Raw genomic sequence first — 26,961 nt, 5'->3', positions numbered from 1 at the left:
ACATAGCTAAAAGGCAATGTAACTCTAAGAATTTTAATGTTTCTTTCCCTCTAGGTTATATTTTTCTTCCTACAATCCAATTACAGGCAATCATCAACTATTTTTCTCTCTTCTTGTAATTTACACCATCTTTGACCTTGTAAATAATGTAATACTGTAAAATAGAGCCTCTAGCAACCCAGAAAACAGCCACCAAGGAAGTTAATGTATACCTAAGCCAGTTTAAAATGAGAGAGTAAGCCAAAATGGCTATCAAGTAGGCAACCCATGTCTAATAGTCAGTACTTGTCTACATTTATTTTATTTTCACTCTGAGTTATCTAATTTTGACAACTGATTAGAAACAGTAAATTACATGGTCTGATATTTTTTTATCTTCTAAATTTATTTATTTATTTATTTATTTATTGGCTGTGTTGGGTCTTTGTTGCTGTGTGAGGGCTTTCTCTAGTTGCAGCAAGTGGGGGCTACTCTTCATTGCAGTGCCTGAGCTTCTCATTGCGGCGGTTTCTCTCGTTGCAGAGCATGGGCTGTAGGCATGTGGGCTACAGTAGTTGTGGCATGTGGGCTCAGTAGTTGTGGCTCGTGTGCTCTAGAGGGCAGGCTCAGTAGTTGAGTCACATGGGCTTAGTTGCTCTGTGGCATGTGGGATCTTCCCAGGCAAGGGCTCAAACCTGTGACCCCTGCATTGGCAGGTGGATTCTTAACCACTACATGACCAGGGAAGCCCCCATAGTCTGATATTTTGAAGAAACAGATAGACTAGAGCAGATCTGGCAACAACAAACATGCTTGATGCTGAAAGGGGCAAAGACTGGTACAGATCTGAATACCAAACCCTCACACCAGCAAGCCTATGGCACAAACTAAATACCATTTTTTAACTGATGTATACAGTAAAATCATAAGATCTGAAAATTGGGAAGGATCCTAGCAATCTAGTCATGTCTCCTTCCCATTGTAGGAATTTCTCCTACATTATCCTACGGTGATGATCTGATCACTGTGTGAATACAAGGACTACATCATTGCCTTACAAGGATGCCCATTCCCTTTTAAAAAATCATTTTTTAGAAAGCTCATTCTTGAAAAGTCAAGAACTCCTTCCCTGTAACTTCTATTTATTGATTTTAATTCATTTATTCAACCAGCACTTATAAAGTAATTATTCTATTTAATAGACACTATTTTCATAAATATAAAACACATCTGCCTTTTATCCATGTAGAGAGACAAACCCATGAACAAGAATAAAAATAAAACAACAGAGTAAGTGGCCAAGACGGGGGAGTAGGGAGACCCTGAGCTCACCTCCTCCCACAGGCACATCCAAAATTACAACTATATACAGAGAAACTATTGATGAGAAAGACTGGAAGACTAGCAGAAAAGATCTTCTACAACTAAAAATATAATGAAGGAACCACAATGAGATGAGTAGATGGGTGGAAACACAGTATAGTTGAGACTCACACACCTAGTAGGTGACCCACAAACAGGAGGATAATTACAATTGCAGAGGTTCTCCATAAGGAGTGAGGGGTCTCAGTCCCACATCATGTTCCCTAGCCTAGAGGTCCTGCAGTGGAAAGAAGAGCACCCAGAATGTTTGGCTTTGAAGGCCATGGGGGCTTATTTTGGGGAGAGCCAGAGGACTGTGGAAATATAAACTCCACTCTTAAAGAGCACACACAAAATCTCACACACTCTGGAACATAGGGCAGAAGCAGTTATTTGAAAGGAGCCTGGGTTAGACACATTTGTTACCCTGGAGAGCCTCCTGTAGAGGCAGGAGGTAACTGGGACTCATCCTAGAGACACAGACACTGGCTGCAGTCACTTTAGGGGGCTCATTCTGCCATGAGGACACTGGTGCTGGCAAAGGACATTTTGGAATCCTCCCTCTAGCTTATTAGCACTGGGACCCAGGCCCACCCACCAGCCTGTATGCACCAGTACTAAGATGCCTCAGGCCAAGCAGCTAATCAGGCAGGGACACAGCCCCAACCACCAGCAGCACTGCTGCATTAAGACTCTCTGAGCCCATAGCCACCGTGGGACAGGTCCTACCCACCAGACGGCTGACACACGAGTGCAACCATACTAGCTTGAGGCCACACACACCATGCCTCACAGCCAGAAATAGGGACCCAGCACCACCCACCAGTAGACCAAGATCAACTCTGAAAAACTCAGGGTCCTGAAGCCAGAGACCCTGGGACACAGCTCTGCCCACCAGTGGGCAGGCACCAGCCCTAGGACTCACTGAGCCCTGGCACCACCCATTAGTGGGCCAGTACACCAATGCCAGATACCCAGGGCCCTGCAGCCAGGGACTCTGGGACCAAGCTCCACCCACCAGTGTGCCCACACTAGCCTCAAGAACTGGCTTCAACCACCAATGGGTGGACACCAGCCCAAGGACAACTGTGACCCTGAAGTTTGTGATGTTATGATGCAGCTCACCCACCAGCAGACCAATGCCAGCACTGAGACACCTTGGGCACCTCAGCCAGCCACCCCAGGAACCTGCCCCACCCACCAGAAGGTTGACTCCAGTTTTGGAACCCCCAGAACCCCAGCCAACTGTGTCATGAACAGGTCCTGTCCAGCAGTGAGAAAACTCCAGCTCTGGGACCCTTAGGGCCCTGTAGCCAGAGACCCCAGGACCTGGCTTCATTCACCAGTGAACTAGCACTAGCCACTGGACCCCCAGGGACAAGGCCCCACCTACCAGCAGGCTGACACCAGCTTTGGGAAACCCCAGACTCTGCATCCAGCCACGTCAGGAACTGACCCCACCCACTAGCAGGACAACACTATATCCAAGATTATTGGGCCCACAACCATCCACCCCGGAACCCAGCTCCACATACCAGTAGGCCAGCACTAGCCCTGGAACCACCTAGGGCTTTGCAAACAGCCACATCATTACCAGGCCCTGCCCACCTGCAGAAGGCAGTTTTCCCAAAAGACAGGGCCTAGCAACCAAACTGGACAGACCACCTACAGTAGTCAGCCTGCAAAAACAGAAGGATGCATACAGCTCAATAGGGGTCACACCTAACAATATATAGAACTGGTGATCAGAGAGTAGTGTGCTGCTGGGACAAATAGGACATCTCCTACAAAAAGCAACTTCTCCAAGGTCAGGAAACATAGCCAACCTACCAAATACATAGAAATAAAAATAACAAATTAGGCAAATAGAGGTAACAGAGGAATATATTCCAAATGAAAGAACAATAGAAAAAACAACAAAGTGAAGTGGAGATATGCAACCTCCCCAATAAAGCTTAAAGGTAATGATCATAAAGATTCTCAGACAATTCAGGAGAAGATTGGATGAACAGAGTAAGAAGGTAGAAGATTTTTAGCAAAGAGTTAGAAAATACAAAGAAGAACAAAACAGAGATGAAGAATACAGTAACTGAAATAAAAAAACACACTAGAAGGAATCAACAGTAATTAGAAGAATGGATTCGGTAGCTGGATGACAGAGTAGTGAAATTCACTGAAACTGAGCAGAAAAAATAATAAAAAGAAATGAGGACAGTTAAAGAGACCTCTGGGACAACATCAAGCATACTAACATTCACATTTTAAGGGTCCCAGAAAAAGAGAGAAAGGGACAGAGAACTTATTTGAAGAAATAAGGGCTGAAAATATCCCTAACCTGGAAAAGGAAACAGACATCCAGGTCCAGGAAACACAGAGAATTCCAAACAAGATGAACCAAAATAGGTTCACACAAAGACACATTAAAATAACAATGTCAAAAATTAAACATAAAGAGAAAATATTAAAATAAGCAAGGGAAAGGAAACTAGTTACGTAAAAGAGACTTCCCATAAGGCTATCAGCTGACTTTTTGGCAGAAACTATACAAGCCACAGGGAGTGGCATGATAAATTAAAGTGATGAAGGAGAAAACCCTACAACCAAGAATACTCTACCCGGCAAGACTGTCATTCAGATTTGATGAAGAGATGAAAAGTTTTAAAGACAGGCAAAAACTAAAAGAGTTAAACACCACCAAAACAGCTTTACAAGAAATGTTAAAGGGACTTCCCCAAGTGAAAAAGACCACTAGATATATAAAAATTGAGAAAGAAAAAAATCTCATTGGTAAAGGAAAATACATAATGAAGGTAGTAAATCAACAACATATAAAGCTAGTTGGGAGGTTTAAAGACCAAAGTAGTAAAATCATCTAAACCACCATAAGTAGTTAAGGGATATTTTTTAAAAGTTGTAAAATATGAAACATTAAATGTGGGGTGGGAGATGCAGGACTGTTAGAATGCATTTGAACTTAAGAAATGAACAACCCCAAATAATCACATATACATATAGAGATTTCTATACATAAACCTCATAGTAACCACAAACCAAAAACCTATAATAGATACACACTCAATAAAAGAGAAAGGAATCCAAAGATAACACTAATGATAGTTATCAGATCACAAAGGAAGAGAACAAAAGAAGAATAAAGGAGCAAAAAACAACCACAAAACGATCAGAAAACAATTAACAAAATGGCACTAAGTAGATAAATATTAATAATTACTTTGAAAGTTAATGGACTGAATGCTCCAGTCAAAAATCCACTCCACATAGAGTCACAGAATGGATAAAAAAAACAAGACCCATATATATGCTGTCGACAAAAGACTCACTTCAGAAATAAAGACACCTGCAAACTGAAAGTGAGGTGCATAATGATAAAAGGATCAATCCACAAAGATATAACAATTGTAAATATATATGTACTCAACATAGGAACAACTAAATACATAGAGCCAATATTAACAGACATAAAGAAAAAAATTGACAGTAACACAATAATAGTAGGAGACTTTAACATCCCATTTAAATCAATGAATAGATCATCCAGACAGAAAATCAAAGAGTGGCCTTAAATGATGCATTATAACAAATGGACTTACTAGTCATATATAGAACATTCTATCCAAAAGCTGATGAATATACATTCTTTTCAAGTGTACATTGAACTATATTCAGGATAGATCCCATGCTAGACCAAAAAGCAAGTTTCTGTAAATTTAAGAAAACTGAAATCATTTTAAGCATCATTTCTGACCACAACACTTTGAGACTAGAAATTAATTACAAGAAAAAAAACTGCAAAAACACAAACTCATGGAAGCTAAACAGTATGCTACTAAACAAAATTTAAAAATCAAAGAGGAAAAAATCAAAATTGAAATAAAAAAAATCAGAAGATTAATGGAAATGAAAAGACAAGGCTGCAAAATTTTATGGGAAGCAGAAAAGGCAGTGCTAAGAGGGGACTTTAGAGTGATACAAGCTTACCTCTGAAAACAAGAAAAATCTCAAATAAACAATCTAACCTGATACCTAAAGGAACCAGAAAAAGAAGAACAAACAAAACACAAAGTCATCAGAAGGAAAAAAATTATAAAGATCAGAGAGGATATAAATTAAATGGAGACTAAAAATAAATAAATAAATAAAAAGGTCAATGAAACCAAAAGCTTGTTCTTTGAAAAGATAAAGGATCATAAAAGATTACTAAGAAAAACTATATGCCAATAAAATGGACAATCAAGAAGAAATGGACAAATTCGTAGAAATGTACACTTTCCCAAGATTGTACCAAGAAGAAATAGAAAATACAAATAGATCAAATACCAGTAATGAAATTGAATCCATTAAAACAAACAAACAAACTACCAACAAACAAAAGTCCTGGACCAAACAGCTTCACAGGTGAATTCTAGCAAACATTTAGAGAAGAGTTAACATTTATCCTCCTCAAACTACTCCAAAAAATTGCAGAGGAAATAATGCTTTCAAACTCATTCTACAAGACCAGCATCACCCTGAAACCAAAACCAAAGGTATCACACTAAAAAGAAAATTACAGGCCAATAGAACTGATTAACATAGATACAAAAATATCAACATAATATTTACAAACCCAGTTCAACAATACAGTAAAAGGATGATACAGCATGATCAAATGGGATTTATCCCAAGGATGTAAGGATGGTTCAATATTCGCAAATCCATCGATGTGATACACCACATAAACAAAGTGAAGAATAAAAATTGTGATCATATCAATAGATGCAGAGAAAGCTTTTCATAAAATTCAACACCATTTTTGATCAAAACTCTCAACAAACTGGGAATAGAGGGAACATACATCAACATGATAAAGACCCTATATACCCCACAGCTAACATCACATTCAATGGTGGGAAGCTGAAAGCATTTACTCTAAGATCTGAAATAAGACAAGGATGCCTACTCTCACCACTTTTATTTAACATAGGATTAGAAGTCATAGTCACAACAATCAGACAAGAAAAAAGTTAGTAATTCAAATTGGAAAGAAATAAATAGAACTGTCACTGTTTGTCCATGACATAATAAAATACATAGAAAATCCTAATGACACCACCAAAAAACTACAAAGAATTCTGTAAAGTTCCAAGATACAAAATTAACATACAAAAATCTATTATATTTCTATACACTAACAGTGAATGATTATAAAGAGAAATTAAGAAAACAATCCCATTTACAGTTGCATCAAAAAGAATAAAATACCAAGGAATAAATCTAACTAATGATGTAAAAAACCTGTACTCAGAAAACTATAAGACATTGATGAAAAAGTTGAAGATGACACAAACAGGGACTTCCCTGGTGGCACAGTGGGTAAGATGCCACACTCCCGATGCAGGGGGCCCAGGTTCGATCCCTGGTCAGGTAACTAGATCCCACATGCATGCCACAACTAAGAGTTCTCATGCCACAACCAAGGAGCCCATGAACTGCAACTAAGGATCCCGCCTACCACAACTAAGACCCAGTGCAACCAAATAAATAATAAATAAATAAAATATTTTTTAAAAAGATGACACAAACAGATAAAAAGATATATCATGTTCATAGATTGGAATAATTAATATTGTTAAAATGACATACTATCCAAGGCAACCTACAGATTCATTGCAATCTGTATCAAAATCCCAATGGCATGCATTTTTCACAGAACTAGAGCAAATGATCCTAAAATTTATATGGAACCACAAAAGACCTCTAATAGCCAAAGCAATCTTGAGAAAAAAAAACAAAGCTGGAGGTATCACACTCCCAATTTCAAACTATACTACGAAGCTACAGTAATCAAAACAGTATGTTACTGGCACAAAAACAGACACATAGATTAATGGAACAGAATAGAGAACCCAGAAATGAACCCACACTTATATGGCCAATTAACCTACAACAAAGGAAGCAAGAATATACAATGGGGAAAAGACAGCCTCTTCAATAAATGTGGTTGGGAAAACTGGACAGCTACAAGCAAAAGAATCAAACTGGACTACTCTCTCACACTATGCACAATAATTGACTCAAAATAGATTAAAGACTTAAATGTAAGACCCGAAACCATAAAACTCTAGAAACAAGCATTATGTTCTTTGGTTCTGTTTTTTTTTTTTAATTAAAAAAAAAAATTCAGGTAGTATGCTCTTTGACATTGGCCTTAGTAATACTTTTATTGGATATGTTTCCTCAGACAAGGGAAACAAAAGCAAAAACAAACAAATGGGATTCATCAAACTAAAAAGTTTTATACAGAGAAGGAATCTATGAACAAAACAAAAAGGTCACCTACTGAATGGGAGAAGATATTGCAAACAGTATATCTGATAATGGTTTAATATCCAAAAAAATATTAAAAACTCCTAGAACTCAACATCAAAAAACATACAACCCAACTAAAAAATGGGAGAGGATCTGAACAGACATTTTTCCAAAGAAGACATACATTTGGTCAAAAGGCACATGAAAAGATGCTCAACATCATTAATCATAAGGGAAATGCAAATCAAAACCACAATGAAATATCACCTCACACCTGTCAGAATGGTTATTATCAAAAAGACAACAAATAACCAGTGCTGGTGAGGATGTAGAGAAAAGGGATCCCTGGTGCACTATTTGTGGGAATGTAAATAAGTGCAGCCACTATGGAATACATTAGGGAGGGTCCTCAAAAAATTACAAATAGAAATACAATATTATCCAGCACTTCTACTCCTGGGTATTTATTCAAAGAAAATGAAAACACTAATTAGAAAAGATATATTCACCCCTATGTTTATTGCAGCATTATTTATAATAGCCAAGATATGGAAGCAACCTAAATGACCATCAGTAGAAGAATGAATAAAGATGATGTGGTCTATGTATACAGTGGAATATTACTCAACCATATAAATAATGAAATCTTGCCATTTGTGACAACATGGATGGACCTAGAGTGTATTATGCTCAGTAAAATAAGTCAGACAAGGAAAGACAAATACTGTATGATTTCAATTATATATGGAATCTAAAAAACAAAACAATAAATAAACATAACAAAACAGAAGTAGGAATATAGAGAGAACAAATAGATGGTTGACAGAGGGAGGTGGGTGGGGAAAGGAAAGAAATAGTTGAAAGAAAATAGAAGTACAAACTTCCAGTTGCAAAACAAATGAGTCACAGGTATGAAATACACAGTGTGAGGAATATAGTCAATAATTATGTAATATCTTTGTATGGTGACAGATCTTAACTAGACTTATTATGGTGATTATTTTGAAATATATAGCAATATTGAATCACTATATTATGTAACTCTAAGATAAATAAGTACAATGTGATAAATATAATTAATACTGCTGTATGTTATACATGGAAGTTGTTAAGAGGGTAAATCCTAAGTGTTCTCAGTACAAGAAAAAATACTTTTTTTTCTATTTCTTTAATTTTGTATCTATATGAGATGATGGATGTTCATTAAACTTAAATTCCATGATGTATGTATGTCAAATCATTATGCTGTACACCTTAAGCTTATATAGTGCTGTATGTCAATTATCTCAATAAAACTGGAAGAAAAATTCAATTGACAAGAAAAGATGACTTTAATAAATAAAACACCAATTGCCTTTTCTTTGCTACTGTCTCCCTTTCTTTATTCCCAAGTTTCAGTATACTTACCTGAATCACACCTCCCAAGAAGGAAACAGCTGCAGCAACACCAATCCTTTGCATCTCAAAGTCAGATAAGCCCAGCACACTTGTGTTACTCTGTGTGGTAAGGTTCTGACTGTTCAGAGGGACAAGCCGTTCCACTGCATTAGCTGATATTAAGGATGTCAAGGCAAAGGTGCCTAAAGTGGGTGGGGGGGGGATCTTCTGTTAGTAACAAACTCAATAAACATTATTGGATTCCACCATTAAAGTTGAATCCATGTTGTAAAACCAAAACAGATCTATTAGAAGCACTCTCCTCTGCACCCCCACTATTCCACCCTTCACTCCATGGAATAAACAGAAACTCACCTTTTTATACACAAATTTCTTCCACATACAGCCATGCCATCTACTTGCTATTCCCTCCTAGGCCATACATTTTCCTACCTCTCTGCAGACCTACATAGAGAATGTCCTCAAAACAGGGATTAAGATCATGGTGTGGATTTGAATCCAGCTCCTCCATTTAACACTATCACGATTTAGAGCACATTATTTTGAGTCTAAATTGCCTCATCCATAAAATGCAGGTAATAATGCCTATGTTTTAGAGTTTGAGGAGAATATAAATGAGATGATAAATATGAAGACCTCAATAGGCTCAGTGGAAAATATGACTCTTTGCTGAATCTGGGGCTCATTGACTGAAATTCTTGCTCCTCCAATCTACTTATAAAAACATCCTTGTCTTTCTTGGTCTGGCTCAAATTCCATATTCAACATAGATCCATCCCAGATTCCCCAGTCCAGGTTAAATATTTCTATTCCCTGTGCTCTCATAACAGAGTACACCTTTATTATAGTATAACAACAACATGCTGTGGCCCATAAAATGATGAAACATACCATTTCTGTCTACTGTAACTAGATAAGTTTCAAAGGTATATCCCAGGAATTGTCCCGGCCTCACACAAATGCAGGACCATTTTCAGTGTGTTCCCCTCTTCCTGGCAAGAGTTCTGATGCTCTTATCTTGGCACAGCATGTCTGAGAATGTAGCCACACCAGCAGGGAAATTTCCCAAAGAGAGGGTTCAGCAATTTTGGATTAAAGAAACAAATTACAGCATGGTAAAAACATTCCCCCAATCCTTTACCTAAAGACCTTACTTTGCCAGGTCATAAATGACACTGTGTGAAAAAGGGCCTGTCACAAGATATAGACATCTCAACAAATGGTATGCAGCCTCATAGGGCAAGAGAGCTAAGTCAGACAGAAACAAAGTCTCAGTGGAAAGCTGATGCAGAAAATCCTTTGGTTTTAGAGGATAAGTGAGGCAGTATGTGCTGTGATTCAGAATAGTATGGTGATTGTAGCCTCCAATAAACCTCACCTTAAATCTCAGTACTGCCATCTCAATATCTTTATCTAAAGACAGAAAGCATTCCTCACCCAATGGGGTTGTGATGAGACTTAAGTGAAATAATGTACTATACCACATATCCCAATATATTGCATGTAGCTGACACCTAAAAAAGGTAATTCTTAATAAGATTAAAACCAGAATGCTCTGTTATAGTCTGATATTCAATGTTCACTGTTCCGTTGAATTGATGGTATATAAATACATAGAGCAAATTGCATAAAGTTCTCTTAGGGAGCTAAGTCATTCTCAATAAATCATCAATAAATATCAACTGTCATGATCACTGTTCTCATCATAAAGTACTAAATTAAGAACACATTAAGGACCAAATATATATAATGATTAGAGGCAAGATTCTGACATCAAGGATTGGCAGTGCCAAATAAGGAATATTTGCCATAGGATCTGCCCTTGCCTTATTTTTTCAAGGTATGCTACAACAGGATTTCTCAAAGTCTTATATTCCTGAGAGTAAAGAAGTGTGTATTTTGGCCTTTAAATCTAGAACCTAGAGCAAAATGATTTGTACAAAAACCACTGAACAAATGACTAGAGAACTGAGAACAAAAATGATCTGGAGTTAATTTTTGAGTAGGCCTAGCTTTCCTAAGATTTGAAAGAAGATAAGAAGAAATTGAATGGTAAGAGAGAACAGCCATCAAAAATGTTTTGTTGAGAAAAGAAAAGTGAGTCTCACCTGTGTGTGAGTCACATCCCAAGAACTTCTCTAGAGAGAGACATTGCCAGAAATGGCTATGGGGTTACTTACTGTGTCAACATGGTTATGGGAGTATTGCCTCTTTTCAAAGGATGACACTTTGCTGTTTCTGAGATAGTTGAGAACAATCAAGGATGTTGAGGCTGCTGGTGACTATATGATGATGTTGTGAATGACATTTTACCTTCTCTATCTTATTGGTTTTGCCTTGTCTTTATCTCCTCCCTACTACTCCGCTGCTCTTTCCTTCAATTTCTCAACGTTTCATTCTGGTTAGGCTTTAAACCTACTAGTGGTACCCTTAAATACCACTAAACCCATCTAGTAGCTTAAGAGTGGTTGGCAAGACCTAATAGGAAGTGAATTGGGGCCTCAGAATTGGGCAGGGCTAAGTTCAAATTCCTGGTCAAGGTACCTAACCTCTCTCAGCTTGCTTATTTGTAAGATGATGATAAAATATCTAGCTACAAAATCTGGGTAGAGATTAAGTGATATTTCATATATAAAAACATCTGTCACAATTCTTACCACATTTGGTAAATAATTGTTTGCTTATTTTCTTTTCTTCTACAGAGAATTCTATTGTCTCCCTAATCTTTTCTCTAAATTAATGAACATATTTTTCTCTTTAAAATTTTTTTCTCTAATTTAGAAGATAATTATATCCTACAAATTGTCACATATGGGTTATCTTCAACAGTTTTGTTTCCACTGGACTGATACTCAAGTTTCTGTTCTTTTCCTTTTTAGTCTAAGATATGTTCTTTGCAAGTCACAAGAAGCAATCAATGATTTATTCCTTTTTAAAATATATATGTATTTTAAATTAAAATAAGAAAATTGTGCTGTTAAAAATACAGCACATTTGGTGTCTTTATATTCTAGCTTTTGAATTATTTGCTTTTAAAGATACCTCAAGCATTATTTATTATTGCATTTAGTAATTCATTATTGCATTCTGATTACCTGAGTTGCAGGGAAAATCCCAGATAATGTGATTTTTCTTTATGAAAGCAACATCAATCTCTTAATAGTAAAATAGAAGTAGGCATTCCCACACACATATATACACCAAAATAAAGTACAATAATATTATTTAAAAGAAAAATATGTTCTCTATACTAAATGTTTGCAGAAAATTTAGGTTGGTTCCTATAATTAAGATCATAGGAAGTTCAAAAATAATTAGTTTGTATATTTCTCCTGATATATATATTATATTTAATATTATTAAATTTGTTAAAAACAGAACCTTATACAAGTGGTAATGTGTATATATATAAATATAATACCATGAGGAAAAAGGATCATTTCTTCTTTACTGATTCTAAAGAATTCTAAATCTGTTGGGATAGAAAGAGAAATGAGGAGATCCAGCTGGCTCTGTCTTTTGGAGAAGTGCTTATGCAGAAATAAAATGCCTTAAGCATTTATTGTGCTATACAGTATCTATAGTAAAGCCTATAAATTATATGTATTTTGAAATGTATATTATTTACCTAGTAGACTACGAGATTCCTATAGCTGTTAATAATATTTGTTAAATCCAAAGTTTTATATAAACGGCAATTTCAAAACCATGTCACCAGTAAAATGTTTATGATTCCTTAGGAAATAAAGTGGTTTATGTAAATACATACTTAGGTATATCAAGTTAAGTATTTTTGACTTCTTAAAGTAATTATGGTCTATTAGGAATTTTTTTTTTACCTTTTCTTTTATCCTTTGTTTAACAGAGGAGATGTTTTGAGTCCAGCTCTAAAAATAATCTGCTTTTTCTTGCTAATGACATATTTAAATGTTTTGAAGAATGAAAATAAATTTCCTAGGAAATTAGGGAGCAGGAAATTTTGAATATAATAGGCTTCAAGAACTTCTGATTCATTATTGTGCTTTTCTCCCTTTACATCAACACAAAAGGAAACTGCATTCTTGAGCAGCTGGTTGTAAAAAGGAAAAGCTTGGCTTCAGATTTGACCACACCTGGCTTGTAATCCATGCATCTACAACTTAATCTGTGCTCTCACAGAAAACTTTATGAAATTAAGAGGTATTTTTAACCTAAATATGCAAATAATGATGTTTATTTAAAATAATTGTATTAAGATAAAATAGCACATGTAAAGCTCTTAATAAATCATCTAATAAATAGTACACCTAAGGTTCTCAAATTTAAGTACATATCTACACATACATGTGTAGATAGATAGATGCGTTATTTTAAAAAAACTGGAGATTGTGTGAAAATGCTGATTCTGATTGAATAGATCTGAAGTGGGATTTTGCATTTTTAGCAAGATTCCACATAAAACTGATCCTGCTGGTTCATGGACCATACGTTAGGTAGCAGTGTTGTAAATGTCTGATAATTGTTGATCCTATCCTCCATGACAAAGTTGATTATATAAGAAGCCAATTTTACATAAATAAGACATTATTTTATAGGTTAATTTCTGCATGAGAAAATGCATGTATCAATGTGGTAGGCAGAATTATGGCCTTCCAAATGCATCCACATCCTGTAAATATCTTATGTTACATGTCAAAGGGTAATTAATGCTGCAGATGGAATTAAGGTTGCTAATAAACTGACCTTCAGATAAGGAGATTATCCTGGATTGTCTAGGTGTACCCAGTGTAATCACAAGGGTCCTTTAAACATGGAGGATGGAAGCAAAGGATCATAATCAGAAAGAGATTTCCCTGCTGACTCTGAAAATGAAGCATTTGAGCCAAGAATTCAGGAAACCTTTAGAAGGTGGAAAAGTTAAGAAAACCAAATTGTTCTCTAGAACCTCCAGAAAGAAATGCAGCTCTACTGACATCTCAATTTTAGCCCTGTGGGCCTCATTTCAAACTTCTGATCTCTAAAACTATGGGATAATAAATTTTTCTTGTAGGAAATAAAGTTTTCTTCAATAACACAAACTGACCACTGAAGAAATAGACACAAAATGGTATTACTTGCTTACAGACTGATATTTTGCATAAACAAAATGGATAAAAATGCCTCTATGGATATTTCCTCTTGAGTACTTTTATTATTATTACCATAATATTTAAGATTAAGGTATCATTTTTGTAATGATAGCAGCTTTTATTAATTTTTATGTAGCAAGTAATAAATTAGACACTTGTACATCAATAATGTTATCAATATAATCATGATTTTTTTTGACATTTTACTATCAAGAAAGCAGCAAATAGACCTTTAAAACTTTGCCCAGGCTCATGCAGATAGCAAACACTAAATGTGACACATACCCAGGTCTATCTAACTTCCAAGCCTTTGTTTTTAACCAGGCTGCTCTATTATCAGATTACTTGTTCACATTTTATTTGGTAATGAAATGCTAGGCAATGTAAGAGATATACTAATTAGAGGGCATTGTAGAACCTAGCTTGGAAGAAACTTAAAAGATTGTTTAATCTAAATATTAATTACATGGAAAATAATTTTCAATATTTGAGTAACTAAATTTTATAGTCTTTTCCTCAGAGTGCTTATTTTCATTTCATTGTAAATTCAGAACATTTATCCTTCTCTTACAGTCTTTTTACAACTTAAAAATGAACAGAATCTTTAACAATAACCTTGGTTACATAGTAATATAGCAATAAATCACAGTATGTGTTGAGGCACAGAAAGTTAAATGTCTTGCCCTAATATTTGCTGATATTATTTGCTGATAATATTTGCCCTAATATTTTCAGTAGTAAAGTAAGAATTACATTGGAAATGTAATCAGTAACAAATAATCACTTCTGAGTCCCCTTCATTAGTAATATGAGAAGCATAAGCATAGACAGAAATTATTACCTGTGGCAACATGACGTCCCATTCCAAATATGGCATAAATGATGGCAGGAAACAGAGACCCATACAAACCAAACACAGGGTGCACAGATGAGAGAACAGCAAAGGCCAACCCTGTGAAGAAGAACCAGGGTTAATAGGACCATCTTATAACCCCAAGATACAGTCCATTACAAAGTAGAATGGATATTGGTTTATTTAATATGAAAGGAATTATGATTTAATTATTCTACTTGTTCAGTGAAAGACTAGCATCATTGTCCTAAATAACAGAAAATTCACTCATTAGCTCATATTTACATTTCAATTCTAAAACCATTCTTTTTGGCCTACTACTTTTTACTTGATTACAGAGATGGCTACAAGAAGACATTAGCTCGGAGTGTCTTCCTGGTAAAAGTGAGAATCATTTTCACATGTTCATTCTATTCACACAATAGCATCTGTGAGATAGGCAGAACTAGTAGCAATACCACTGACAAATAAGAAGCCTGACATGAAATGTAATTAAGGCTGGGGTAAAAAGGATGCACACATTCAAAGGTGCCTGGTTGGCTGGCTAGCTGGCTGGCCTAAGATTGTGTATCCCAGTATTGGGCCAGTGTGTGAATTCATGAATGTCTCATAACTGGACCCCAGCCTGTATTCAGGTACAATTTCTTAGAGCGAAAAAAACTCAACTTTGCTTATTCAAAGAATAAGTAAGGTGTACCTTAAAACTGTTAATTTTTGTTCTCCTTAGATACTACTGCCTGCACAGTTTGTTTGTCACAGGCACATAGAAAATTTTCCTAGACATGTCTAAATTACCACTAGCCATTTAAACATGACCAAAGTGTGCATGAGTATAAATTGATTAAAGTGATCTTGTTTGCCGCTGATCCTTGGCATTAAACAGGTAGTTCTGAGGCAGGAGATAGATGGGCTCCAGGATAGAGATTTACAACTTGCCTGCCTGTTTACATTCCCTGGGGAGAGGAAAAGATGGGCTTCAGGCTGGACACTTACAACTAGTCTCCTGTTTATATTTCCTGAGACAGGACATAAGTGGGCTCCAGGTTAGATATTTACAACCAGCCTCCTGTTCGCACTTTGAAATAGAAGTAACAACAGAACAGGTTAAATAGCTAGGCTTTGTCTCCTGAGGACACTCTAAGTTAACAGTCACGGCAGGAACAGAGAGGGGCTAAACCCTGTCTGAGTAAAGATCAAGAGGTCATGCATTTCCCATCCTTGGGGCAAGGGAGACACTGCACATGCGCAGAAAGGCTCAAAAAGGAGGGGGCACCACCCCATAATATGTGACTCTAAGGCCACTCCTGGGCTGAAATCCATTTTGGAAAAAAGTTGGGCATGCATATTGGGAAGCGTCCTATGGCAGGTCAGGTGTGGAAGAAGAAACCAGATAATTGACCAAAGGTAAACAAAGACCCTGAAGAACTGCCCTATATAAGTGACTTAACCACCTCTTTACCGCTTTCCTCATTAGGGAGGATGCCCACACCCTTTCTCTCTGGATGTGCGTCTCTGCCTTGCTTCTATCTTAACTAAACAATTTCTTTGTGTTCTATCCCACTTGTTGTGCTATGTCTCTAATAATAAACTTTGTACCTGTTTTTACAGTTTTTGCCTCCATGAGAAATACATTTTTAACTGGGGGCGAGAACCAAGGAAAACTAACTTCTAGCCTCTAGCCCTTGGTGGTCTGGTGGCTAAAGTTCCTGGTTTTCATCCAGGCTACCCAGGTTCAATTCCTGGGCAGGGAATTAAGCCACCGCTCACTGCTGCCTCTCCAAGATCAGTTCAGCTAGGTTCTGATAATCCATTCACGTTTACATGGTTTAATGATAGCCATTTGATTGAGCATAATGGACTTGACAAGCTACAAAAAGATTTGAGGAAGGAGCTGGCATTAGAACCTAGATTACCTGAACATTATGCCAGTTAATTATTCACACTATGGAGCCTGGCAATCTGGTTCCCATATCAGTACTTTTTACTGTTTAACTTTTACTATTCAAAGTTAAGTTTAATCTCTTTAAAATAAATAAACTCTAGTTTTACATCAAATATTTTGTTTCAAGAAGTACAAGATATTTCAGTTACAGTTAAAATGCATGAAAGATCTACCAATAACCAGTTCCTTCTTCAGTGTTAAAAACCTGCTTGGGTTGCTTGTTTGCTGACAATGTATTCCTAAAAGTCTGGTGAAGACAAATAAAAAGTTGTTATAGAAGAGTTACTGGCAGAGGCTGCTCTAGAATTTCACACAGGCAGGATGAGAGGCAGCAATCTTGCTGTTGAGAAAGGTCGTGTGAAAGTGCAGGTCTCCAAGCCAGGTTAGCATTGTAAAGCTAAACTTTCCCCCACCCCAATAACAAACACCTCCTGGCATTTATTATAGTGAAAGCAACTGTGTAAGAACACTGTGTGCATTAAATCAGTCATATGGAAAGCTAAAAAACAACTTTTTCTCATCCATTTTCAGAATGAGTTACTTGATAAAAATTACCTATCAAGAGACAGAAATACAGAGTGCTTCCAAGTAAGAAAAAATGTTGCCCACATTTCAGATCACCCAGATCTACTAAATCAGTGATGGGGGGAAAGGGAAATATGTATGTGGCATATTTAACGAAAGCACCTTGGCTGAATTGCATGGACACTAAATTCTGAAAGATGCGGTAAATACCAACAGAATCAAGTTTGCCAGAAGTACCCTATTTGGCTACATTTCTACTCCACCTGCAACAGCAAACGTAAATACAAAACTAGAAGCAGTCAGAATGGCCATCATCAAAAAATCTAGAAACAATAAATGCTGGAGAGGGTCTGGAGAAAAGGGAACACTCTTGCACTGCTGGTGGGAATGTGAATTTGTACAGCCACTATGGAGAACAGTATGGAGGTTCCTTAAAAAACTACAAATAGAACTACCATATGACCCAGCAATCCCACTACTGGGCATACACCCTAAGAAAACCATAATTCAAAAAGAGTCATGTACCAAAATGTTCATTGCAGCTCTATTTACAATAGCCCAGAGATGGAAACAACCTAAGTGTCCATCATCGGATGAATGGATAAAGAAGATGTGACACATATATACAATGGAATATTACTCAGCCATAAAAAGAAACGAAATTGAGCTATTTATAATGAGGTGGATGGACCTAGAGTCTGTCATACAGAGTGAAGTAAGTCAGAAAGAGAAAGACAAATACCGTATGCTAACACATATATATAGACACAGACCTACTAGAGAATGGACGTGAGGATATGAGGAAGGGGAAGGGGAAGCTGTGACAAAGCGAGAGAGTGGCATGGACATATATACACTACCAAACATAAAATAGATAGCTAGTGGGAAGCAGCCACATAGCACAGGGAAATCAGCTCGGTGGTTTGTGACAACCTAGAGGGGTGGGATAGGGAGGGTGGGAGGGAAGAAGACTCAAGAGGGAAGAGATATGGGAACATATGTATATGCATTCACTTTGTTATAAAGCAGAAACTAACACACCATTGTAAAGTAATTATACTCCAATAAAGATGTAAAAAAAAAAAAAAAAAACTAGAAGCAGCTGGATTCTCTCCTCTTGCCTTGTGAATAGGTACTTTTTGTTTGCTTTATTACAAAACTCATCTCTCGCCCTCTGTTCATCCCAAGTGAAATCTATAAAAAATTAGTTCAAAAACAGAATTTCTTTGGATCTCATATTCCTATCAAATTAAAATAGGAATAATCATGGAAAACATTTCTAACTGCAATCTTTAAAAGATCTCTAGACCTATATACGCAAAATATCACCTCAGTAGATTTTACAAGAACGATCTCAAAGACCAGAAATCATGTAGACACTTCCTTAATCTCAAATGACACTGATACTGAGCTTTCACATTAAGCAAATGTTGTACACTCTCAATGAGAATCTACTTCTCTGCTAATATGACAATGAACAATGGCCAAAATGAAGGAATGAACTAATTCAGAAATACAATGCTTTAAATTTCAAGTACCCCTTCCATAGATAAAAACTAAAAAACCCAAACCACCCTCCCATACCCACCTCCAAAAAGGAGAGGAAACAGCATAAAGTTTTCTTTCTCTGATTCATTTATTATTCTGGTTCATACTGTAACCAACATACATATTTTCATACAAACTAAAATATGTTAAATCCTCCAAAAATAATGAAAATACTAACTAGTTAGAGTCACTTACAAATTAGTAGAATTATCTACACTTTTCTCCATGTTTAATAAAACAGGGTGTTCAATTCAATCAGAGCAGAATTAGAACTCTCTATTACTTTGGGGGAAAATTGCTGCAAATACTGATAGATATTTGTATTATTTAATCTCACTTAGATAAGAGCAAAAGCAGCACAACAAACAAAAGTATAGAAGAATAAAAACAAAATGGGGGGCTTCCCTGGTGGTGCAGTGGTTGGGAATCTGCCTGCCGATGCAGGGGAAACAGGTTCGAGCCCTGGTCTGGGAAGATCCCATATGCCGCGGAGCAACTAAGCCCATGAGCCACGGCTACTGAGCCTGCGTGTCTGGAGCCTGTGCTCTGCAACGGGAGAGGCCGCAACGGTGAGGGGCCCGCACACAGCGATGAAGAGTGGCCCCCACTCGCCACAACTGGAGAGGGCCCTCACACAGAAACGAAGACCCAACACAGCCAAAAATAAATAAATAAATTTATTAAAAATAAAAAAATTGGGTATTAGGGCAAAGGGTGCCAAAAGGGGACAGAGGAGGAATGAGAGGAGAAACGGAGAGAGACAGAGATTGATTGATTGATTGGAGGAGAAAACCCATAATGAGATCTTTAGATAGCTGATTTTTTTTAAAAATCAAAAATCATGTATTGGTAATGCAAGTCTTATATATCCATTAAAGAATGATCACTAGAAGACTTTGAAAGATGCAATTTTTAAGAAAACATGTTTTATAGGTGTGATAATGGTTATTAAAGTAGAAGAAGCTCCATATTCCCATGTCAATATTATCAGCAGTTTCAGGGCTTATGAACATTCCCCACCTTTTGAGGGACCCTGAGTGTGAAGTTGGACATTTACCACTGGCAACACTTGCTCCTCCAACCCAGGCTACAGTGAAAATGGCTTCCCTAGACAGAGTGCCTGACCCCTGCCAAGGAAGAACACAAAAGCAGGTAGTTAGCTCACTCTGCCTCTGCACTAATCACAATCTCTTGGCTGAGATTGCTAGAAAGTGACCAATCACTGCTAGTGAGAATGAGAACTGTTTATCACAGAGATGATATTTTATATTTTAAGATACATATTTTTATTTCAGCTTCAGACCAGTTTTATTTGGATTTGTATGATAGCAATTATTTAGAAAATTAAAGAAACCTGGAACTGCAAAAGATCATGTCTAGAAATTGAATAGTGTATCTGAAGTTGTTAATTGGTGCTGGAATTACATACAGAGAGCTGCTCTATTGGGGACTTTATATTTTCTTGGCTTAGTGACCTCACTTCTTTATTGAGAGCCCAGGCAGCTACGACTCAGAGGTACTGGTTTATTCCCCTCAAGCATGAATACAAGAACAGCAGTATTTCATAGACTGTAGCATTTAGTTATGGAGCTTCAAATACTACCCAGAAAACTACAGTTACCACAACTCAATGAAACAACTATTCCAGTAGAATTCACTGCTCCCAGAATGTCAATCCTTTTCATGAAACACCTTTGGGCTTTCTTAGGGGTTGAACTGTTCCCCACTCTGATTCATATGTTGAAATCCTAATTCCTAGCACCTCAGAATACGGCTTTATTTGGAAATAGGGTCATTGCAGATGTAATTGTGTAGGAATTCACAAGGTTGTAGGATGCAGTCATCCCAGAATACAGTGGGTTTATAATCCAATATGACTGATAAAAGAATGTCATATGAAGAAATACAAGCACACAGGAAGAATGCCATACAAAGATGAAGGCAGAAATCAGGATAATTATTCTGCATGCCAAGAACACCAAAAGTTGCCAGCAAACCACCAGAAGCTAGGGGAGTGGCACATTAACAAATTATCCCTCACAGCTCTCAGAAGATATCAACTCTGCTCATACCTCGACTTTAGAATTCTAGCCTCCAGAACTGTGGGGCAATAAATTTCTGTTGTTTAAGTCACCCAGCTTATGGTATTTTGTTACAGGACCCCTAGCAAACATACAAGTATTAGTTTTTGGAAGGAGCAGAAAGTAAGAGGTCATTTGATGCTGTGGTGTTCAATCTCACATTCTGAACAGGACTGAAACACTTATCCTTAAAAAATATTAAATAATATTTCCAACTTTGAACTTCCAATTCATAATCCCTAAATCTATATAATATCATTAAAAATTTGTATTTTGAATCATCTCAAATAGCATCTAAGCAATTTAGTTCCTAAATAATGAGTGTCTAGAAATTAAGTTGCTAAATGTTAAAGATAGTCTTCTGAAAACTGTTTACTCAAAACTCAGAAGTGAAAGATAAAGTCCCATTCAATCTCTATTATACATGGTACCATCACTAGAAGTTGTGTTGGCAGGAGTCTCAAGGGCACTATTCTTAGTACTCAGCTTCTATAACTTTAAGGAAATGGAGCTTACTGAGTGGCTAAAGGCAAATGTGAGTAAATTTGGGCCAACCACATTTGGAACAATGGTCAGTCTTTCAAGGCTTTGTAGAACTGAGTTTCTACAAGAAGTAAATTCTTCCACAAGAAGTAATACAAGTTAATTGTCTCATTACTTTCTCCAATTTCTGGTACACAAGAAAGAAAATAGTTGTAAAAATACTAAAAAGCTGAACCTATGCTGATCTGCTCAAGCAAAGCTCTTACAGGTTCTTGGCCTCTGCAGCCAGCCCACATCTAACCTCACCTGCTGCTAGATCATTCAGTAGCCTTGTGTAAATTAGAAAAAGGAACCCCCTGCTAGATGATCTAACCAACTTTATTTGTGAACAATGACTGAGGAAATGCCACTCTCCAAAATCCACTGATAGCTTCCCCCTATCTTCTACAAAAATGGGAAGCTTTGGTCAATTCTGAAAATGTTCATTTCTCAAAATCATGTTAAAGCACTGGATTCATGCTTTGGAAGTTGCCAAAGAGAAACCAAACAATGATTTTCAATTCTAAATGTTGATCTCACAGGTGAATTACTGCATTTGGCTATAGTAGAAGAGGAGATATTTATTTTAAAACCAAAGATAAGATTTTTATCCTAATAAGTCAGACTACATGATAAATCATAGCATTATCCCACCAGAGTGCATCCTTGTGCACAATCACAAGGGAGCTAAGCTAGATCCAGGGAAGAGTCCACCATCATTGAAGAGCTTCCTATGCATTCCTGTTCACATTTGGGAGGGGGCAGCTCAGTGGTGTGGCACCAACCTCTCTGGCCCTGACCCAGCCTCTAACCAAGGTGCACACACTGGGGAAAAAGTAAAATCAGCATGGAAGTTCAGCCCCAAGCCCTCAGGCCATAGCTACCTCCCACCTCCACCTCAAACCAAGGTGGAGACTGCCATCACACTTGAGAAACCCAACTTTGCTACTGCTCCAGCCCCTCAGGCCCCAAACCCAATTGGACTGTGATGACCACTGAGCATAGCAGAAGCCTGACTTGCACCTGGCTCTGGCTCAGACCCCTCCAACTCCAGACCACCCACTAAGGTGGTGGCTGCCAGCACAGAGGAAGAGGAGCTCACGATCACCTCAGATACAGTTCTCCCACCAAAGACATGGGCACATGCAGACTACATAGGGATGCTTATACACAAGGACACTGGAAACATGCAGACTGCATAGGGATGCCTTCAATATCAGGATAGGTAAGTGTTTCACATCATTTCATAGAGTGAGAGAAAGTTAAACAAATTAAGAAGACAGAAGAATATGTTTCACATGAAAAAATAAGAAAAAATCCCTGAAAAAAACCTAATGAAACAGAGATAATTTACCTAATAAAGAGTTCAAAGCAATACTAATAAGAATGCTAACTGAACTGGGGAAAAGAACAGATTAACATAACAAGAATTTTAACAAAGAACTGGAAAATATTATAAAGAATCAGTCAGAGCTAAAGAAACAATAACTGAAATTAAAAATACACAGGAGGGAATTAATAGCAGATTAGGTGATACAGAAAAATGCATAAGTAATCTGCAATACATAATAATGGAATTCACACAGTCAGGAAAGCAAAATGAAAAACAAATTAAAAATGATGAGGACAGTTTAAGAGACCTCTGGTACAACATCAAGCATACTAACATTCACATTATAGGGGTTCCAGAAGGAGAAGAGAGAGAGAGAAAAGAGTTCAAAAAATATTTGATGAAATTATGACTAAAAACTGAAGAATTAAACAGATGTCCAGGTACAGGAAGAACAGAGAGTCTCAAATAAGATGAAGTTAAAGAGACCCACACAAAGATATATCATAACTAAAATGGCAAAAGGTAAATATTTAAAGACAACAAAAGGAAAAAAAGAGTCACATACAAGGGAAACCCCAGAAGACTATAAGCGGATTTTTCAGCAGCAACTGCAGGCCAGAAGGGAGTGGTGTAATATAATTAAAGTCCTGAAAGAAAAAAAATGTACAACCTAGGATACTGTCTCCAGCAAGGTTATCAATCAAAACTGAAGAAGCTATAACTTCTTAGAGAAACAAAAAATTAAAGAGTTCATCAATACTAAATTGACCTGACAAGAAGTGTTAAAGGGTCTTCTTTAAGTGAAAAAGAAAAGGCCACAACAATAAACAAGAAATTACAGGAGGGGGAAAGTTCCACTGGTAAAGGAAAATTTAAAGACTGTGGTTCAATGATTGAAATAAGCTAGTACCAAGGTTAAAGACAAAAATTGAAAAATCAGCTATGATTACAATAAACAGTTAAGGGACCAACATGAAGGTGTAAAATATGACATCAAAAATACAAAGCACTGTTGTGGGGAAGGAGAAAAATATGGAACTTTTAGAATGTGTTTAAGTTAAATAAGTATCAGTTTAAAATAAGTAGATATATTTATAGTTCAATATATATAAACTCTATGGTAACCAGTAATCAAAAACTTACAATAGATATACAAAAACTAGAGAGAAAGGGACATAAACATAATACTAAAGAAAATCATCAAACCACAAGTGAAGATACTAAAAGAAGAAGAAAAGAACAGAGAAGAACTACAGGAAAACAAATAACAAAATGGCAATAAGTATATAACAAACAATCAATTTAAATGTAAATGCACTAAATGTACCAATCAAAAGACATAGGGTGGCTGATTTTATAAAACAAAACCAAAAACACCATTATATATGCTTCCTACAAGAGATTCACTTCAGAGCTAAGAAACACACAGACTGAAACTGAGGGGATGGAAAATGATATTCCATGCAACAGGAAATGAAAAGAAAGCTCAGGTAGCACTATTCATATCAAAGTGAACTTTAAAACAAAGTTTATAATAAAAGACAATGAAGGATATTATATAATAGCAAATCAATCAGTACAAAAAGATGATACAATATTCACAAATATATATGCACCTAATGTAAGAGCACCTAAATATATAAAGCAAATATTAACAGACACAAGGAGAAATTGACAGTAACACAATAATAGCAGGGGACTTTAACACCCCACATACATCAATGGACAGATCATCCAGACAGAAAAATCAATAAGGAAAGAGTGGCCTTAAATAACACAGTAGACCAGTGGGACTTAATAGATATCTACAGTGCATTCAATCCCAAAACAGCAGAATACACATTCTTTTCAAGTGCACATGGAATTTCTTCAGGGTAGATCATATGATAGGCCAGAAAACATGTCTCAACAACCTTAAGAGGATAGAAATTATATCAAGCATCTTTTCCAACTACAATGGTGTGAAACTAGAAATCAGTTATAGAAATAAAACTGGAAAAACACAAACATGGGGAGACTAAACAACATGCTACTAAAAAACCAATGTATCAATGAAGAAATCAAAGTGGGAACCAGAAAATACCTTGAGATGAATGAAAATGAAAACACAAATTTCCAAAGTCTACGAGACACAGCAAAAGCAGTTCTAAGAGAAGATTATAGTGATTAATCCCTACCTCAAGAAACAAGAAAAATCTCAAATAAACAACCTAATCTACCATCTAAACGAATTAGAAAAAGAAAAACAAACAAAGCCCCAAAGTAAGCAGCAGGAAGGGAATAGGAAAGACAGAGAGGAAATAAATAGAGATGAAAAAGCAACAGAACAAAAAATCAATGAAACCAAGAACTGGTTTTTTGAAAGGATAAAAAAAATTAATAAACCTTCAGCCAGGCTCACTAAGACGAAAAGAGAGGAATTAGAAAAAGAACAAACAAGCTCAAAGTCAGCAGAAGAAAGGAAATAATAAAGACCAGAGAATAAATAAATAAAATAGAGATCAAAAAGGCAATAGAATAGATCAAAGAAAATAAGAACTGGTTTTTGAAAGGATAAACAAAATTAATAACTCTTTAGCCAGGCTCACTAAGAAGAAAAGAGAGGACCCTAATAAACAAAATAAGAAATGAAAGAGGAGAAATAACAACCAATACCACAGAGACACAAAAAACTGTAAGAGAATAATATGAACAGTTATATACCAACAAATTAGACAACCTAGAAGAAATGGTCAAATTTCTAGAAACATACAACCTACAAAGACTGAATCAAGAAGAAACAGACAATCTGAACAGACTGATTACTAGAACTGAAGTTGAATTTGTAATAAAAAATTCCCAGCCAAAAAAAAGTGCAAGACTGGACTGCTTCACAGGGAAATTCTACCAAAATATAAAGAAGAGAAAACACATATCCTTCTCAAAGTATTCAAAAAACTGAAGAGGATAGAACACTCCCAAATTCATTCTATAAGGCCCAATTACCATGATACCAAAACCAGACACTAAAAAAGAGAAAAGGAAATTACAGGTCAATATCTTTGATGAATATAGATGCAAAAGTCTTCAACAAAATGTTAGCAAACCGAATCCAACAATATAGAAAAAGATCATAAACCATGATTGACTTGGATTTATTCCAGGGATGCAAGGATGGTTCAACATCTACAAATCAATCAATGTGATACATCATATTAACAAAAGGAAGGATAAATATCATGTGATCATCTCAATAGACACAGAAAGAGCATTTGACAGAAATTCAACATTGATTCATGATAAAAACTCTCATCAAAGTTGGTATAGAGAGAACATATCTCAACAAATAAGGTTATTTATGACAAACACACAGCTAACATCATACTCAATGGTGAAAAACTAAAAGTCTTTCCTCTATTTTCAGGATAAGACAAGGATGCCCACTCTCTCACTTCTATTTAACATAGTATTGGAAGTCCTAGCCACAGAAATCAGACAAGAAAAATAAGTAAAAGGTATCCAATTTGGAAGGGAAGAAGTAAAACCATCACTATTTGCAGAATGGCATGATCCTTTATATAATAAAACCCTAAAGTCTCCACCAAAAACTATTAAAACTAATATATAAATTCAGAAAAGTTGCAGGATATAAGATTAACATACAGAAATCTGTTGCTTTTCTATACACTAGTAATGAACTCACAGAAAGAGAAATTAAGAAAAGAATCCCATTTAAAATCACATCAAAAATAATAAAATACCTAAGAATACACTTAACCAATGAGGTGAAAGACCTGTACACTGAAAACTATAAAACATGAAGGAAATTGAAGATGATAGAAAGAAATGAAAAGATAACCTGTGCTCTTGGATTGGAAGAATTAATATTGTTAAAATGGCCATACTACCTAAAGCAATTTACAGATTCAATGTAATCCATATCAAAACACCTATGACATTTTTCAAAGCTAAAACAAATAATCCTAAAATTAGTATGGAACCACCAAAGACCCCAAATAGTC

At 36.3% G+C, this 26,961-nt stretch overlaps 1 protein-coding gene across 2 annotated transcripts in view; it reads right to left on the bottom strand.

The window, feature by feature from the left end:
- SLC26A7 (solute carrier family 26 member 7) overlaps nucleotides 1–26,961 on the bottom strand; it is a 308,475-nt gene that overhangs the window by 125,141 nt on the left and 156,373 nt on the right. For both annotated transcript variants that reach the window (XM_060287458.1, XM_030862868.2), the window contains 2 exons: nucleotides 14,998–15,108; nucleotides 9,058–9,230 (listed from right to left, as the gene is read on the bottom strand). In XM_060287458.1, the coding sequence (XP_060143441.1) occupies nucleotides 9,058–9,230; nucleotides 14,998–15,108 (284 nt within the window). The remainder of the gene's footprint in view (nucleotides 1–9,057; nucleotides 9,231–14,997; nucleotides 15,109–26,961) is intronic.

Source organism: Globicephala melas, chromosome 17 (assembly GCF_963455315.2).
Source record: "Globicephala melas chromosome 17, mGloMel1.2, whole genome shotgun sequence".
NCBI lineage: Eukaryota > Metazoa > Chordata > Mammalia > Artiodactyla > Delphinidae > Globicephala > Globicephala melas.
Note: the sequence above shows the minus strand (reverse complement) of the source record. Positions and strands in the feature narration are given on the sequence as shown.